Raw genomic sequence first — 19725 nt, forward strand, 5'->3', positions numbered from 1 at the left:
GCTGTCTAGAGCCTCATTTTTATTGAAAATTTCTGATATGCTTTCCAGGAATGATTTTCACTCCTTGTGCCCAGGCCAACTCAGCAGCACTCTCCAAAGTGCCAGGTGTATGTAGTTTCCCGGGAACACTTAATTTCAGAAACTGTAATTACACAGTTTCATGTTACAGAGTGTTTCCAAGCCTGTGCATTTGTCTGTGTATATATTGTTATTTTGTCTTGAGATAGAAATTAGTCAAATTCTTTGGTTATTTTCCTTATTGGCTAGTTCTTGTTAATATTAAACAGTGTTATTTGTAGCTCAGCACTTTACATAGGATAAACTTTAATGAGTCTTGATTGACACACTTGACTATGACTAAATGTATATTTACTTTCAACATTTTTATTTTTTATTTTTATTTTATTTTTATTTATTTATTTTTTGAGACAGAGCCTTGCTCTTATTGCCTAGGCTAGAGTGCAGGGGCGCGATGTCGGCTCACTGCAACCTCCTCCTCCCGGGTTCAAGCGGTTTTCCTGCCTCAGCCTCCCGAGTAGCTGGGTACTACAGGCACCTGCCATCACGCCTGGCTGATTTTTTGTATTTTTGTAGAGATGAGGTTTCACCATGTTGACCAGGTTGGTCTCAAACTCCTGACCTCATGTGATCTGCCTGCCTCAACCTCCCAAAGTGCTGGGATTACAGGCATGAGCCACCTTACCTGGCCTTATTTTTATTTTTTTGAGACAGCATCTCTCTCTGTCACACAGGCTGGAGTGCAGTTGCGCAATCTCGGCTCACTGCATCCCCCGCCTCCCGGGATAAAGTGATTCTCCTGCCCCGGCCTCCTGAGGACCTGGGATTACAGGCATGCCCAGCTAAATTTTATATTTTTAGTCGAGACAGTGTTTCGCCATATTGGCCATGCTGGTCTTATACTCTTGACCTCAGGTGATCCACCTGTCTTGGCCTCCCAAAGTGCTGGGATTACTGGTGTGAGCCACCGTGTCTGGCCCCTACTTTCAAAAATTTTAATGAAATCTTTAATATGATAGTTAACTATCATGTACATACAGTTCCATTTACAAGAAGAAAAACCAACGTAAAATAATTAGATTCATCTACTTGATCTCAGTATAATTTATTTTCTAATTTGATAGTTATTCATACAGAGATCACCTGTTCTGATTTTTAATCATCTGTACCCACTTTTCCTGTTACATGTTATGTTGTCCATGTAATTGGATGATGGTGTAGGTAAATGAAGACAAAATGCAGACTCTTTAACTTTAGTTCTTGCTTATAAGACTGGTGGAATGTAGATGGCAGCTAGTAGCTTAAATAAAAATTTGAAATGATTTATGGAATGTGGGTCTAAATTGCTTGTGTAACCCTTATTACCTTTGCCATGTTTAATTCAGCCATTAAAATTTGGCCGAGTTACTTGCTGATATTACAGATTTTTCGTCATAGTAAAACTTTGTGTTCATGACTGTAAGAATATATTTCTGTAGGTTCTAGGTAGACTAAAAGATGAAGAAATTCGATGTCGAAAATACCTACATCCAAGTTCATATACTAAAGTGATTCATGAATGTCAGCAACGAATGGTAGCAGACCACTTACAGTTTTTACATGCAGAATGTCATAATATCATTCGACAAGAGAAAAAAAATGGTAAGTTTCTACCAAACATGTGAGTAGAAATTAAATTACACATCCACCTTTTATATCATCTTCTAGTCACCGTTGGTTTAATGCATGTTTTAGTAACAGTCTTTAAAATATTTTAAATAAACTTTGACAGATTATTAATACTTTATTTTGAAAGACTATTTTGGGCATGTGTTTTCAAAGAGTGTTCTAAAATCAGAAGAAAAAGTGGGAAATTGTGTTTATACATTTTTATATATTACAAGAGCTAATTTCCTTAATACATTTAGAATTCCTGATAAACAGTAGTAATAAAGACAAAGACTATAAAAAGGAAATACAAATATTATATGACAAAAGTAATCATTTATATAACATGAAAAATAGCAATATCTGATTTTATTTTATTTTATTTTTGAGACAGAGTCTCTCTCACTCTGTCACCCAGGCTGGAGTGCAGTAGTGCGATCTTGGCTCACTGCAACTTCTGCCTCCTGGATTCAAGTGATTCTCCTGCCTCAGACTCCTGAGTAGCTGGGATTACAGGCGCGCATCACCACACCTGGCTAATTTTTTTGTATTTTTAGTAGAGACAGGGTTTCACCATGTTGGTCAGGCTGGTCTCGAACTCCTGACCTCGTGATCTGCCTGCCTTAGTCTCCCAAAGTGCTGGAATTACAGGCTTGAGCCACCGCGCCCAGCCTCTCTGATTTTTTAAAAAAACAAAAACAAGCATTAATTTTATAAGGAGGAAAGATAATAAATATGTTTTATTTAATTACTTTATTTTTTTGAGATGGAGTCTCGCTCTGTCACCTAGGCTGGAATGCAATGGCACAGTTTTGGCTCACTGCAACCCCCGCCTCCCAGGTTCAAGCAATTCTGCCTCAGGCTCCCGGGTAGCTGGGATTGCAGGTGCGTGCCACCACACCCGGCTAATTTTTGTATTTGTAGTAGAGATAGCGTTTCACCGTGTTGGCCTCCTGGTCTTGAGCTCCTGACCTCAGATGATCCACTTGCCCCGGCCTCCCAAAGTTCTGGGATTACAGGTGTGAGTCACCGCGCCTGGCCATTAATCAGGTTTTTTGTTTTTTTTTTTTCTTCTTGAGACAGAGTCCCGCCCTGTCACCCAGGCTGGAGCACAGTGGCGCGATCTTGGCTCACTGTAACCTCTACCTCCCGGGTTCAAGAGAGTCTCCTGCCTCAGACTCCCAAGTAGCTGGGACTACAGGTGCCTGCCCCCACACCTGGCTAATTTTTGTATTTTTAGTAAAGATGGGGCTTCACTCTATTGGCCAGGCTGGTCTCGAACTCCTGAGCTCGTGATCCGCCCGCCTCCGCCTCCCAAAGTGCTGGGATTATAGATGTGAGCCACCGCACCCGGCCCCGTGTTTTTTAAAGCAACATTGATTTCGTAGACCCAGGACAATGTAGTCAAAACACAATTTTATTTTAATTCCAAAAGTCACTGTCTTGAAGAGTATGATGGAAAGACTTCAGTGGCCAACAAGACTTATTGTAAAACCTATAGTAATTAAGACAGTGAGGCATTGGTACAAGGACAGACAGATATCCCAATAAAATAAGAGACCCCAGAAACAACCCATGCATATGTGGTCACTTGATGTAAGACCAAGGTGGCGCTGCAGAGCACCAGGTAAAAGATGGTCTTTTCAACACACATTGTTCAGTCAATTGGATATCCATTTCGGAAGAAAATGAAATATGATCACTACGTCGGATACCATATACAAAATCAATTCACTAGAGTTTTTATCTAAATGTACAAGGTTAAAAAAAACACTTTTAGAAGATAATATCGGAGAATATCTTCATAACCTTGAGATAGGGAAAGATATTTTAAATAGGACACAAAAAGCCCAAACCACAAAGGAACAATTGATCCAGTGAACTACATTAAAATGAAAAACTTTGGATTATTAAAAGGCCATTAAGAGGGAGGAAGATTGCTTGAGCTCAGGAGTTCAAGACCAGCCTGGGCAACGTGACAATATCCCATCTCTACAAAAAAATACAAGCATTAGCCAGATGGGGTGGTGTGCACCTGTGGTCCCATCTACTTGGGAGGCTGAGGTGGGAGGATCACTCATGCCTGGAAGGTGGTGGTTGCAGTGAGCCGAGATCCTGCCAGAGCACTCCAGCCTGGGTGACAGAGTGACACCCTGTCTCAAAAAAAAAAAAAAAAAAAAAAAAGCCATTAAAACCACTGGATCATCAGAAGACACTTATAGGGTAATGTAGCTGCAATAGTAAAGATTTATATCCAAAATATAAAATGGCCAAAAAACAGACACTGCAGAATAGAAGATACCCAGATGGCCAATAAACATAAAAAGAAATGTGAAGCAGCAGGAGCTTTTTGAACACTGAAGTGAGAGTATAAATTGATGCAACTACTTTGGGAAACTGGCATTGACTGCGAAGTGGGATATATTATGTATATTTTATGATCCAGCAGTTCTACTCCTAAACGTATAACCACCCCACCGTACCTTCTGACCGCCAGTGCCTGGACATATGTACAAAAAGACTTACAGGAATGTTCATATTATTAGTATTTGTAATAGCTCCATAAACTGGAACAGCTCAAATGTCCAGTAACTGTAGAATAGTACAGTATATTCATACAATGGAATATTATAGAGGAGTGAAAATGAACAAATTAAAGCCAGGTACAACAACATAGATGATCCTTATACACATTTTGTTGAATACAAGAAGCCAGATGTGAAAGAATTGTATGATCCCATTTTTATATATAGTTCAAACTCATCTGTGATTTAGAAGTCACAGCAGTGGTTACCTTTGCAGAGGAGCAGGAGTGTGTGATTGGAAGGAGGCGTGAAGGGGACTCCTGGGTGTAGGTAATGCCTATTTCTTATCCTGCGTGTGATTACATGGGTGTGTTGTGTGTTCACTTGTAATAATTCAGTAAGATACACACTTATGGTTTGTATACTTTTCTGTGTATGTACGATGCTTTAATAAAACATTTAAAATAAAACCTACTACACTGAGAGATCGTTCTTTACCTCCCAGTGTTAGAGATCAAAACGTTTGGTAACACATTGTTGGCAAAGGAACTCTCTGCTGTTGGCAGCTGTGGTTAGAAGGATCTGTCTACAAGATTAAACTTTGACACAGTAACTTCACTTTTGGGAATTTATATTGCATATATTCTTGCTCATGTATAAGATTATTGATTGCAACATTGCAATATCAAGAGACTGGAAACCACCTGAATTTCCATCAGTTGTTAAGAAATTATAATATATCCACATAATGGAGTACTGTGCAGCTGTAAAATACATAGAAATGCTTTGTGTACTGATAGGAAAAGACTACTAAGTTAAAATGTGTTCTGAAGCTACAAATAATATACAAAATACAGTACACTGTATTAAAAGGGGCAAAGGGAAGAATATATGTATTCACTTGAATTTGCACAAAATATCTTTGGGAAGATGTTAAATAACCACATCCCTTTCCTGTGGGGAGAGGGGCTTGGGTGGCTGGGAGGTGGGCATGGGAGACTTTTCTCTGGGTACTCTGCACTTGGGCCCATATATTGTATTCCTGCACTTGGATCCATATATTACCTAATAAATGAAAATATTTAGGAGTTAATCCTCAGATGTCTTTTTCCTCTCAGACATGGCAAATATGTACGTCTTACTCCGTGCTGTGTCCACTGGTTTACCTCATATGATTCAGGAGCTACAAAACCACATCCATGATGAGGGCCTTCGAGCAACCAGCAACCTTACTCAGGAAAATGTGAGTTGTGTGGGGAACTGCAGTGTTTTCCTCCTAATCAGATCCATCGTGGAGCCTTTCCTTTGACTTTACTGTTTTGAAAGATAAAAGAAAAAGTCTTACCATGCCAACAAAAGAAATGTCTTTATTCAATTATTTTAAACCTAGAGCTTGTTGGACTTATTTTGGAATTATCAAATTATTAGAAAGCTATTGATGAGATAGGCTGCTGCTTAGCCATACGAAGGTGTCCGTTGAACAGTTGTTAACTTTTCACAGAAAAATAAGCTTGCCATTTCTAAGTAACTGTGTTTTTGTGTAATTGGCGTTGATAACATAATTTGTTGTCATGGTAGTAGTATTAATCAGCGGTAATATAGACAACTTGTAATTTTCCTCCTTTCCATATTCTGTGAATTTGGTTGTCTAGGAAGCAAATTTAGATTAAAATAATCTTCTGTAAGTATATGCTTGCTGCCCCAAATACCCGAAACAATAACTGTCGTATCCCTAATACTCATCTTCCTTGAGTACTTTGCCAATCACGTGACTGTAACAGTTTGTCTTTCCCATCACCAAATCTTGTTATTACTGGTGACGGTTGATGAACAAGAGAGACATAACTTCAAATGTTACTATCTCAAGTAGAGCTGTTTGCCCTTAATCTGTAAGATAGTATCTGTCACGCCTGTAATCCCAGCACTTTGGGAGGCCGAGGCGGGTGGATCACGAGAGCTCAGGAGATCGAGACCGTCCTGGCTAACACGGTGAAACCCTATCTCTACTAAAAATCCAAAAAATTAGCCGGGCATGTTGGCGGGCGCCTGTACTCCCAGCTACTCAGGAGGCTGAGGCAGGAGAATGGCGTGAACCCAGGAGACGGAGCTTACAGTGAGCCAAGATCACACCACTGCACTGCAACCTGGGCGACAGAGTGAGACTCCGTCTCAAAAAAAAAAAAAAAAAAAAACAAAAGATAGTATCTGTGTGTATGTGTGTAGCCGTCACTGTTCAGGAGCACTTTTTAGAGGCTGTTACCTTAGCGACAGATTGGTCTTTGGCAAGTAATAATTTTTAGTTTTTATGTTCTGCCACAATAATGTGTAAGTTTTCTATTTTTTAATTTCTTCAAATTCCTTTTACCACAGTTTTCTATTTTTGTAGAACTATTAGTTTGTATTATGCAGATTTATTACTCTGTATTATTTGTCAAACTTACTAGTTTACGTTATTACGTTTATAGATTCCATGTCCAATGACATGGGGCATGGAAGCATAGAATTTTGTGTCAAGGCTGGGAGATTGCCGGGCGCGGTGGCTCAAGCCTGTAATCCCAGCACTTTGGGAGGCCGAGACGGGTGGATCACGAGGTCAGGAGATCGAGACCATCCTGGCTAACACGGTGAAACCCCGTCTCTACTAAAAAATACTAAAAAATTAGCCGGGCGAGGTGGCGGGCGCCTGTAGTCCCAGCTACTCGGGAGGCTGAGGCAGGAGAATGGCGTAAATCCGGGAGGCGGAGCTTGTAGTGAGCCGAGATCGCGCCACTGCACTCCAGCCTGGGCGACAGAGCGAGACTCTGTCTCAAAAAAAAAAAAAAAAAAGGCTGGGAGATGGAAACATAAGTGAATACATTTGTAGTAGACTCAAATCCAGCTGACTTAGTTTAAGTCTTAGGTAGTAATTTCTTCATGGTTATCTCCATTAAGAGGGAAAACTCGCTTTTGCACTATTAGGTTTTTCTTCTCTCTGAGATGTGAGGGATTGTCTTGCTGAGTTCAAGGGGTCTCTGTTCTCAGGGTTACTGGCTTTTTAACTCTCCTCTCTCTTAGCCTTCAGTGACTTTGCACGCAGTCTTTGCTTATATAAGCCTCTATGAAAGTGATAGACCTGGTAGTTCAGGTCTTGTTATCCTTAAGTTATTCCAACACAGTAGAAAAGTTTGCTTTTGTTGGGTTCTTCTGGCAGGTACTAGACAGTATGACATTAGCTTGTTGTGTTGAATGACAAGCTATTTTCTTTCTTTTTTTTGTGTTCTTGTTTGTTTTTTTTTTTCTGAGACGGAGTCTTGGTCTGTCGCCCAAGCTGGAATGCAGTGGTGCGATCTCTGCTCACTGCAACCTCCACCTCCCTGGTTCAAGTAATTCCCCTGCCTCAGCTTCCCTAGTAGCTGGGATTACAGGCGCACGCCACCACGCCTGGCTAATTTTTTTGTATTTTTAGTAGAGACAGGGTTTCACCATGTTGGCCAGACTGGTCTCGAACTCCTGACCTCAGGCAATCCCCCTGCCTCCCAAAGTGCTGGGATTATAGGCGTGAGCCACCATGCCCGGCTGACAAGCTATTTTCAACACCAAAGTTTTAAATTTTTAAAACCACTTTCTGAGAAGTGTGCATGTGTAAAACATAATTTCCTTGAGGAAAAATTTACTCAAGTCTAATAAACCTAGTAGTTTATCCTTGAACCTTTTAAAATGTGGTTTTGTACTTATATTTCATATTTTTAGATGCCAACACTATTTGTGGAGTCAGTTTTGGAAGTGCATGGTAAATTTGTTCAGCTTATCAACACTGTTTTGAATGGTGATCAGCACTTCATGAGTGCATTGGATAAGGTAAGTTTTAAATACGTATATACTATGTATGTACATAAAGCTCTGTCATTCTTTAGGCAGTTTCAGGATTAGACTCCTGGTATGAGATTTCTGACCTAGATATGGAGATTAAATATGAAATTCAAAATGGAAATAATATAACTTTTAAATTATTAACTGAATAGTAAATTGAATGCTTGTAGAATTTCCCATGATTATGCTATATAAGGGGAATTTTTAATCTGATATCTTCTGGATAGACATGCATAATTTTACAATTTTTAGTACTGATTTTTTTCTTTGGCCATAATACTTAGGCTATATTGAATAATATTTGAAAAGAGAATAGATATGTTTTACGTGAACTTTTGTATACTTTAAAGAAAAGTTACTTACAAGATTGTAAGTTTTTTTTTAAGTAGTGTTATCTGTTCAAATTTTGGTAATGAGTTACAGAGTATCTTGCAATAGTAACAGGATGTATAGATATTTTGTAATTAGAGAATAAAGTCAGAGGAGTCTACTGTGTTAGGTGCGAAAATATTAACAAACTACCGGCAGTGCTGTGTTGTATGTGGCGGGGTAATTTTGGATGTACAGATTATGGCCTATATTGAACTAGCTGTACTTTTTCCCTATGGCTGGTGGTTAATTATGGCCTGTTTTTTATGTAGGCCCTTACGTCGGTTGTAAATTACAGAGAACCTAAGTCTGTTTGCAAAGCACCTGAACTGGTAAGTTTGGTGTTTGCTGAAAAGTAATCTTAGGAAAAGTCAGTATTAGAAAAGGAAAACTGAGAATATCAAATTAATTTGGTTTTTGTAGCATTTTTCAGAAAAACAGAAGGAAAATTGTCTACATTGTATATAGTTTGGCATTTATGTAAGGAATGCAACATACCGTGTGTCTTTTCTTAAAAAATAATCATTTTACAAAGTTTGGGTTTTAATGTATGTCTATTTTGAAATAATTTGTAATACTTTTCATGTAGATTGTTATATCTGAAATCTAAAGGAAATCTGATGATAAAGTTTGGGTAACCTTTGAAGGAAACTTGCTTACAAGGTTTTTGTAACTTTTTTTAAAGTACTTGTTCAATGTCAAAAATTATAAAACCACTCGAAACTCACCCAGATGTTCTTTTAAAAATTTATATTACCCATATCAGTTGCTTTATTGGTCAATAAGTGGTGATTCGATATTTGACTTGTTCTTTTAAAAAATTTACCTCATGATGTGTATTTTATTTAGTTTACACTTGTGATTATTACATAAAGCTTTAGAAGCCTGGTGTGGTTGTGCATGCCTGTAGTCCCAACTGCTTGGGAGGCTGAGGCAGGAGGATCCTTTGAGCCTAGGAGTTTGAGGCTGCAGTGAGCTGTGATGTTGTCCACTGCAATCCAGCCTGGGCGACAGAGCAAGACCCAGTCTCTTAAAAAAACAGTAAAAACTCTGTCCACTGATCTTATCTTGTATCACCACTTTGCCTCCTTTGAGGCATGATATATACAGAAGCAACCTTTGTAAGATTTATTATCAATTTCTACATGAGCTTGCTAAGTACTGTGACAACTTACTGAAGAAGTCGGCGAAAGGGATGACAGAGAATGAAGTGGAAGACAGGCTCACAAGCTTCATCACGGTGTTCAAATATATTGATGACAAGGATGTCTTTCAAAAGGTATGTTGTGAACAAAGAAGTTTCGTTTGTGTTTTGGTCAACTTTATTTCTGAATGCTAAATCATCAGAAAGGAAGTGATCTTTTAAAATATTTTTAAATGCAGTTCTACGCAAGAATGCTGGCAAAACGTTTAATTCATGGGTTATCCATGTCTATGGACTCTGAAGAAGCCATGATCAACAAATTAAAGGTAATGTAAGTCTTTAATCTGGTACTGTCCTAGAAATTCACTCACAAGCACGTAAAGATGTTCATTGCAGCATTGTATGCAGTAACAGGAAACAGTTCATCCAGTTAAATGTATATTTTTATATTCACACAGTGGGATATACAAATACTATATTAAAAGGACAAAATATGTATATTTTCCTGATTCACAGGATAATCAGTATTAACGATAAAAGATTATTACTACTTTAAATGAATACACCTAAAATATTCCTTTAAGTACAAATTTTGGAGTGCAATTCCATTTCAATTTACTTTTACATCATTTCAGCTTGCTTGCACACCGATAAGTGGTAGCAGATTCTTATTTCTCTTGCGTTATTCAATAACTTTTCTTGCGTAGTAGACATTTTGAATATAATATGCACTCCTTTTTTCCTTTTTCTTTTTTTTAAGAGATAGGATCTCACTATGTTGCCCAGGCTGGACTCTAACTCCTGGGCTCAAACGATCCTCCGGCCTCAGCCTCCTGAGCAGCTGGGACAACAGGTGTGCACCACTGCACCCAGTTGCTATGTGCTCTTTTTTAAACCTACAAAAAAGAAAAAAAAACAACTAGGTTTTTAATTTCTAAAAGTAAGAGTTGGCCAGGTGTGGTGGCTCACGCCTGTAATAGTAGCACTTTGGGAGGCCAAGGCGGGTAGATTGTTTGAGCTCAGTAGTTCGAGACCAGCCTGGGAAACATGGCAAAACCCTGTGTCTACCAAAAATACAAAAGTTAGGTGGGCTTTGTGGCTAGTCCCAGTTACTCAGGAGGTTGAGGTGGGAGGACTGCTGGAGCCTGGGACATCAAGGCTGCTGTGAGCCATGATCACACCACTGCACTCCATCCTGAGTGACAGAGCAAGACCCTGCCTCTAAATAGATTAATTACCAAAAAAAAAAGTAGTGTTAATGAGCTTTTTATATTTCAAGATTAGAGATTCAGATTTTCTGACCTGGTAACAACATAATTTTGAGTAATTTTAAAGAAGTAATTTTCTTCATCACTCAGTAGATGCTATTAAAAATATGCCTAATATGCCTAAGTAGACCTTTTTCAGTTGACTACTGGCTGGAGTATTCCCAGTAATCATTTATGTAATCTTTCATTTGATACTATCTGTAAACCTTATAAGAGCCAGCAGCTGTGGTATGTGCCAATAGTCCCAGCTACTGGGAGAGTGAGATAGGAGGATGGCTTGAGCCCAGGAGTTTGAAGTTGTAGTGCACCACGATGGCTCCAATGAATAGCCACTGTGTTGCAGCATGGGCAACAGTGAGACCTCATGTCTTTAAAACAAAACACAACATAAAATCCTTATAAGGTATCTTATGTATAGTAATGGGGCATTTTGCAGTGCTGAAATAAGAGATGAATGTATAAAAAAGTTTTTGTTTGCGGGGAGATTTATTGTTCCTAGATAGGTGGTTTTTATTCACTTAATTAAAATATGCCTTTAAAAAGAAAGAAAGTTTGAAAGGTTTTGATTAGTTGCTTTGACTTATGAGGAATATATTACTAGTCCTTGGGTGTAAGTGTACATGCAAGAACCTTTGACCAAAGATCTAGCAATACTGACACATTCTTATTAACCAATATGACTTATTATTTTTCTTTTGAAGTCATGTATTTTCTAAAACTTTTTTTGTAGCAAGCCTGTGGTTATGAGTTTACCAGCAAGCTACATCGGATGTATACAGATATGAGTGTCAGCGCTGATCTCAACAATAAGTTCAACAATTTTATCAAAAACCAAGACACAGTAATAGATTTGGGAATTAGTTTTCAAATATATGTTCTACAGGTATGAATATGTGTTTTACTATGAGCATTTACTAATCATTTCAGGACTTTGATACAAAGGATTCATAAATGGATGCCTGATTACGTTTGGTTCTGTCAGTAGATCGTGGCTTCCAAAGTCCTATTGATTTGGGCTGGGCGTGGTAGCCTTTGAGAGGCCAAAGAGGGCAGATCTCTTGAGCTCAGGAGTTCCAGACCAGCCTGGCCAACACAGTGAAAACTCATCTCTACTAAAAATACAAAAATTAGCCAGGCGTGGTGATGCGTGCCTGTAATCCCAGTTACTGGGGAGACAGAGACAGGAGAATCACTTGAACCCCCGGAGGCGGAGGTTGCAGTGAGCGGAGATGGTGCCACTGCATTGCAGCCTAGGTGATGGAGTGAGACTCTATCTCAGGGGGGGAAAAAAGAAGTCCTATTGATTAGGAATGAAATGTGCCATAATAGAAATACTCAGATTTTATCAGCATTTTGAGGAAGAAAAAAATGTTTTAGATGTTTAGATTATTTAATAAATATTTACTTTCAATTTAGATGTTGATCCATTTAGCTTTTTATTTTTTCCTTCTAGGCTGGTGCGTGGCCTCTTACTCAGGCTCCTTCATCTACGTTTGCAATTCCCCAGGAATTAGAAAAAAGTGTACAGATGGTAAGTTTGCAGGAAATATACTAGAAGACTAAAGGAATTTTAGTAATTGTCTTCATATTGTATCACCTTTAATATTTTTTCAAAGTCTTAAGGGTTCATGTGATAAAAATAGATTCACAAATTATAGTCAGTCTGCCCTTTGGGAAGAATGTAAGTTGTTGTAGTTACTAATATTAAAACTAAAATGCTAAGAATGTTATACAGTTCTTTGTCAAAGCATGTCTTTTATTCTGAATAAATCTGTCATCTGCTATTAAGCAGTTTTAAATTATAAAAATGTTGATATCAGAAGAAAGCTTAGAATTCAACACTTAAAATATCACTTACCAGTTTTCCTTTTGAATTTTGACCAAATACCTCATTCAACTCTTGTAATATTTTTTATTTCTGTCCTGTAATGTAGGTGAGTATATGTGAAGTAACTGCTAGTAGAGTAAGTAGTAACAGTGATCGACAGTGGTAATAATAGAGGAGAGTGCTGTAACCAGTCAGGTAGGTTTCAGGAAGGCAAGCATGATAGACTTTCAGAATAGGAGGCTAAATTAGGACTTCTTACATCTTCTCTGGAAAGAGATTGTAGCACAGACTGTTTTAGAAACCATGAAGAAGAGCATTCGTGCAGACATTCATTGGATGAGGCAGACTATAATCCAAGGTTATTACAAATTTTGCAGAAAGGATACATCCCAAAGTGCTGGGATTTCAGGCATGAGCCACCATGCCTGGCCTTGGCAGTCTTTTACATTTCTTTTTAAAAATCCTGTGTCCCTGATTGAAATTAAGGGAGAGAATAGGAGCTGACAGAAATGAAGTTTTCCTTTAGTGTTTTTCTTTCCTCTTTCCTTGAAATAATTATTTTCCATTTATAGTTTTTAACTCCTTAAACTTTATTGATGTATAGCCTTTATCAGGTTTTAGTTTCCCCATTTACAAATAGGAAGTGAGTTTCTTTCTGTCTATAAAATTCTGATTCCAAAAATACTGTTCTCTCCATTTGAATTGTCACCAATTACCAGTAGAGGGAGTTTGTCCTTTATTTTTTTCTAGTAAAGTCCAAGTTTTCAGACACATAGGATTGAAATCCATTTGTATACTTAATAATGTACAGTTTTCACATGTAAATTAATTCATCCTGCCTTAGTGATGATTTGCATTTGCATTTTTTTACATCTTAATCTTAAATATGACTATTTATCAAGAATTACCTTTATTTTACACCAAAGTGTCTCAAAACTGTAGAATTAAAGATGTAGTTAAAAATAATTTCTTTTATACTTTAGGCCAATACATCTTAATTGTTACATTTCTTTTTTACCTAGACCAAAACCCTGAATAATATTAAGAAGTATTTAAAGTAGCCGGGCGCGGTGGCTCACGCCTGTAATCCCAGCACTTTGGGAGGCCGAGGTGGGCGGATCATGAGGTCAGGAGATTGAGACCGTCCTGGCTAACACAGTGAAACCCCATCTCTACTAAAAATACAAAAAATTAGCCGGGTGTGGTGGCATGCATCTGTAGTCCCAGCTACTCGGGAGGCTGAGGCGGGAGAATCGGTTGAACCCAGGAGGCGGAGGTTGCAGTGAGCCGAGATTGCGCTGCTGCACTCTAGCCTGGGCGATAGAGCGAGACTCCATCTCAAAAAATAAAATAAAATAAAATAAAAAGAGGAAGTATCTAAAGTAGAGTATAATAATGTAGCTATCTGTTAAAGGTAAATAAACTCATTGAATTTTTAAGGCTCTTTGAGATCTAATTAATGCCCTTAAAGGGCATTAATTTCTTACTAATAAGCTTTGCTAACACAATTATTTTAATGACATAACCAAGGAAGGTTTTATAACTTTGGTCTTTGTAGTGCCAGATGAATTGATGAATTTATTGGAGTCTGTTCTTCATTAGCTATAGGTATGAGAGTCTTTGTAGTCAGATTTTAAATGTAAGTATGAGTCAGTATCTTCTTTTGGCATGTTGATATTATCAATAAAACTTTACCAAATATTAGTATTGAAGAGGTAAAACATGTTTTTGGAGCATAGAATATACATTTTAAAGCCAGTTTTGGCGGCCGGGCACGGTGGCTCAAGCCTGTAATCCCAGCACTTTGGGAGGCCGAGGCGGGCGGATCACGAGGTCAGGAGATCGAGACCATCTTGGCTAACACGGTGAAACCCCGTCTCTACTAAAAATACAAAAAATTAGCTGGGCGTGGTGGCGGGCGCCTGTAGTCCCAGCTACTCGGAGGCTGAGGCGGGAGAATGGCATGAACCCGGGAGGCGGAGCTTGCAGTGAGCTGAGATCCCGCCACTGCACTCCAGCCTGGGCGACACAGCCAGACTCCGTCTCAAAAAATAAATAAATAAATAAAGCCAGTTTTGCACTTTAAATTATGAGCATTTTAAAGCTGGAATTTATCATTTCCAAAAGTGTTTTGAGAAAAAATGAAAGATTTGCTTTTGTCCAGAGATTCATTGTAAATGTGTTATAGATAAATTGTGAATTATATAGTAGTGATTGAATTTTATTGATATCCCTCGGGATTACTAGTCAGATCATACTTCTGAAATCCCCTTATGATGTATTTCAATTTGCTGTTTGTCTGGATTAGAACTAAGCAGGCAATCTGAAGTATTCCAGGTGCTAGTCATTTCCTGTTCATCCTGCAAGGGGATTGGTGGATCTGCTGGTAGAGGAGGATGCTGCACCATTAGAGGGAAAATAGGCTCAACAGATTTCAGCTTCCCAGGACTAGGCAAACTTAGAGTAACTACTGAAAGAATTGACTCATTTTCTTGGCTGGAGCTATTAACTTTTGCTGTTAAGGAGTGGTCATACTATAGCTGACAGGTCAGTCATTGCTGACTGCTTTATGTGAACTTCCTTTTTAAAGTACAAAAGATAAAGTTTGATATACAAATAAAAGCTTTAAGTATTTATATATGGTACATCATGCTAAAAGTTTATTCAGAATTCTGAACTGGCATAATGCAGTTTATTTTTTAGTTTTGTAAAAAAATTGAGTTTTTATCTTTTTCACATTCAGCATCAGTTTTCCTCTTTTTATTGTATACTAGCTCTTTATTAAAGAAAAAGGAACTCCGTATTTTTGTCCTGTAATTACACATTCAGTCCAGGGAGGAATGTTTAAAATTTCAAGGCTACATTAATAGAATTTAAATTTAATTGTTCACAATAATATCAGCAAAAGAATATCCAGAGACATACTCTAAAACTTCGTATTTGTGTCTGATTGAATGTGGAAGCTATATGTTGGCAAATGGGAGATTAGAAATGAAAATGGGGTTTCTGTTTTCATGGTGAAATATATATGTTGCTGTGTGTGGTTAGTAAGCGGAATTTATAAAGTCCATGTTAATATTATTCAGAAATGATAATCACTGTGTCATTTCAGAAAGTCAAATTTGTAGTGCTGTGGTTTAGTGGAGAGAACTCTAGAACAGGTTGTCAATTAAAAGAGCTGAAATAACATGTGTATACCCTTGATTAGGGACTACAGGAACATGCTTTCTCCTCTGTAAAAGAAGGAGGTAAATCAGATTGGCTATAATGTCTTTTCTAATATGAATGGTTTTTATTGCTTTTGTAGTATAGTGTTAATTAACTAGGCAAGTTATAGTAGCTAAAAATAATGTGTGTTTTTTTTTTTTACAGTTTGAATTATTTTATAGCCAACATTTCAGTGGAAGGAAACTTACATGGTTACATTATCTGTGTACAGGTAAAATGCATTTAATTATATCTGACTTAATGAAATTTACCTGATGCTTATATTAATTTAGAAACAGATCTTCTGTGGCCCAATTACAGTTTTTAACCTTTTCTCCTCCATCAACCTTTTTCCCCATTAAAGCAACTAACAATGAAATTCAAATGAAAGTATAGCACTTTTTAATAGCATTTTATAATTATACTGTTTATAATCTTTCTGCTTTTAAAGAAATGTTCTGACTTTATACTGATTTATTACATTTCTGTAGCCAACCACTACATTAGCAAATTTATTAGAAACTAAGATTTGATGGGTCAGACACACTTAGAAACTTGTTCTCTAAATATGTCAGATCTCCTTGCCAATTTCATTATTAAAACATCATAAGGAGACCTAACCATTTCATTTTTACTTGTGATACTGGAGTGAATGCAATAGATAGTAAAGCTTTTTGCAGAAAGTCCCACTTAATTTTCAATAGTTTCCAATTTTAAAAAACTGTAGTCACAATCTAATTTCCTTTGCTTCTTTCTGGAACAATGGGGTCCACTTACTTACGGTGGGATTAATACCTGAATTATTGTGGACTGTGTATGGAGTTACCTGAAGATGTAAGCCAAAGCAAACACTTGAATTTTCTTTCTCTCTCTCTTTTTTTTTTAACTAAACTATGCTTTGGCAAGTTCATTGAATCACTTTTCCTGTGTACAAGAAGGAAAGAGTATATATGCTAATATTTCTTAGAAAGGTACAAGAAAATCATTTGCCAAACCTTTATTAGGAAATATGTTCTGTCTCCTCCCCAAGGAAGATTTCATCCGAGTAACTATGATACTTGCTGTTTATTTGACTAATTTACACCTTGGGAAATGTAATACATTAGTAAAACATTTCTCTATCTCATTGTATTAGTAATACATTTTGCATTACTTATGTAAGTTGATCTTTATTGAGCAAGTTGGACATTCTAATTTTTAAAATAATTTTTGAAATAAGGAGATTTTCACTGATACTTAGTGGTGGTTAAAATTTGACCTTTGACTAAGCGCAATGGCTCATGCCTGCAACCCCAGCACTTGGAGAGGCGGAGACGGGTGGGTCACTTGAGCCCAGGAGTTCGAGACCAGCCTAGGCAACATGGCAAAACCCCGTCTCTGTTTTTGAGCTATACTAAATTTCTAAGCTGATACATAATAAGTTGATTTGGGAGCTCTTTTGTTTGTTCATTTCTTTTATCTTATTTAATATTATTTGTGTTTTAGTTAAAACCAAATAGTTACATACTTTGGAAAGAGAACCTTATAAGTTTATTTTTTGTTTTGAATCACTGAAGGTGCTGAAAACACCTGTGACCTATCAGTGAAACCAGGAGTTAGAGTTGTTTTTCTTCCCAGCTTTAAGATATAATTGACACATAAAAATTGTATATATTTTTCAGTGTACAGTGTGATACTTTGCTATATGTTTATATTGTAAAATGATTAACTCAAGCTAATTAACATAAGTAGCATCTCACTTATCTTTTTGTGGTGAGACCATTTAACATCTACTGTCACAGCAATTACTGTCACAGCAATTTCCTTTGTTTTTTTTTGTTGTTGTTGTTGCTGCTGCTGTTTTTTGAGATAGAGTCTTGCTCTGTCATCCAGGCTGGAGTGCCATGGCGCGATCTCGGCTCACTGCAACTTCCACCTTCTGGGTTCAAGTGATTCTCCTGCCTCCGCCTCCTGAGTAGCTGGGATTACAGGCACACACTACCACGCCCAACTAATTTTTGTATTTTTAGTAGAGATGGAGTTTCACCATGTTGGCCAGGTTGGTCTCGAACTCCTGACCTCGTGATCCACCCACCTCAGCCTCCTGAAGTGCTGGGATTACAGGCGTGAGCCACCGTGCCCGGCCTTGTCACAGTAATTTTCTTTCAAGTTTACTCCACAGTGTGATTAAGAGTCACCATGCTATATGATAGAGCTCCAGAACTTACTGGTCCTAACTGAAACTTTGTCCAGTTTGACCAACATTTTTCGTTTTATTTTTGTTCTCCATTTATTCATTTAACAAAAAGGTTCTCACACACCATGTGTATTGAAGATGCTTGTTCTAGATTACCCATATATGACCTAAGGTTCCAGGACTTCTTTAAAACACTGGCTCTGAGGCTGGACAGATCACCCAGAGTTCTGTTTCTCAAGAACCACTGTTACTTCCACTTAAACACGGAATGAAAATTATTCCTTCCTAGTCCATTGCTATATTTCCAGCTCAGTGAATACCCCAGAAAAGGTTAATTTTTCTATTGTAAATGAAGAGTCTTTACAAATGGTTGATGGTACACAAAGTGGTCTTTGGGGGAATTTAGAATTAGAAGACCTGTGGTTGGAGTTATTAGCTCACAACTTACTAGCTATGTAATCTTGAGCAAGTTACTTAACTCCTTTGAGCCTGTTTCCTCGTCTTGATCATTGTAAAATTCATTGATCAATTCAAAGAACATTTTCTGTGTCTCAAGTACTTCTAAACACCAAGTGGACAAATAAAATACAGAGCCTTAGCCCTCAAAAAAAGCTCATGTCTAGTAGACAGACAGACAAGCACATAGTTACGGTACAGTGTTTTGAACGTGGTAGAGGCCAGCCCAGGGCGTAACACAGAATGGTGGTGGCAGTCAGGTCCTGGCGAGGGAGGGCTTCTGGGGAAATCACATCTCAACTTGTTTTCAAGAACTAATAGGGCCAGGTGCAGTGACTCACACCTGTAATCTAGCACTTTGGGAGGCTGAGGCAGGAGAATCCCTTGAGCCCAGGAGTTCAAGATCAGCTTGGGCAACATAGTAAGACCCTGTCTTGAAAAAATAAAATAAAATAAAAATAATGAATAGGACTTAACCAAGCTAGGTAAAGGAGAGTGTTGAGAGTGTATTACCAACAGAGGTAAGAATTTTAGGAAGCAATCTGTGATGCCAGATGTTACAGAGTGAGAAAAATCCTGAAAATTCCAGTGAATTTATGACTAGGGCTTTGGATAGAATTAACCATAAGGAACAGTTTGATAAAGACATACAGATACTTGATAAAGAGATATGACCAGACAGTGTGACAGAAACCATTACACTGTCTGCGTATAAATAAGTTTTATTTGTGGCAGAGCAAGAAGTTGCCGAGATTCCTGGTCAGTTGCTGAAAGACACGTTGAGAAATGATGAACTCAAAGAAGATAAAACTTCACCAGACAGTACATAGTATGGATCAAGCTAGAACTTTGTGAACCCTACATTATAGTATGTGTTAGTAGTTACTAGTGTTTGCCAAAATAAAAGTAACACCATATAATTGTGCATACCTTAAAAGGTAATGATTCTATTGACCAAATTTGTCTTGCTTTTGTTTTCAAATACTTCCAACAGCTAAAAATAGGGAGGGGTGTTAATGTTGTCTAATGTCCAGTCCATATTCAAATTTCCCTGATTGTCCCAAGTTGACTTGCTTGACTGTCAGAGGTCACTAATTGTATTTGGTTGTTAAGTTTCCCTTCCACTGTCCCACTTCTCAGCATCCTCTGACATACCGTTTTGAACAGACCAGGCCAGTTGTCTTGTGGAATATCCAGTACTCTGGATTACTTATTTGGGATTTTTTTTTTTTTTTTGG

At 37.8% G+C, this 19725-nt stretch overlaps 1 protein-coding gene across 2 annotated transcripts in view; it reads left to right on the forward strand.

The window, feature by feature from the left end:
* CUL2 (cullin 2) overlaps positions 1-19725 on the forward strand; it is a 91448-nt gene that overhangs the window by 56057 nt on the left and 15666 nt on the right. For both annotated transcript variants that reach the window (XM_011956181.1, XM_011956180.1), the window contains exons 9-17: positions 1497-1659; positions 5309-5433; positions 7920-8027; positions 8681-8740; positions 9559-9687; positions 9792-9878; positions 11551-11703; positions 12274-12351; positions 16021-16087. In XM_011956181.1, coding sequence (XP_011811571.1) covers positions 1497-1659; positions 5309-5433; positions 7920-8027; positions 8681-8740; positions 9559-9687; positions 9792-9878; positions 11551-11703; positions 12274-12351; positions 16021-16087 — 970 coding nt within the window. The remainder of the gene's footprint in view (positions 1-1496; positions 1660-5308; positions 5434-7919; positions 8028-8680; positions 8741-9558; positions 9688-9791; positions 9879-11550; positions 11704-12273; positions 12352-16020; positions 16088-19725) is intronic.

Source organism: Colobus angolensis, unplaced genomic scaffold (assembly GCF_000951035.1).
Source record: "Colobus angolensis palliatus isolate OR3802 unplaced genomic scaffold, Cang.pa_1.0 Scaffold41, whole genome shotgun sequence".
Classification (NCBI taxonomy): Eukaryota; Metazoa; Chordata; class Mammalia; order Primates; family Cercopithecidae; genus Colobus; species Colobus angolensis.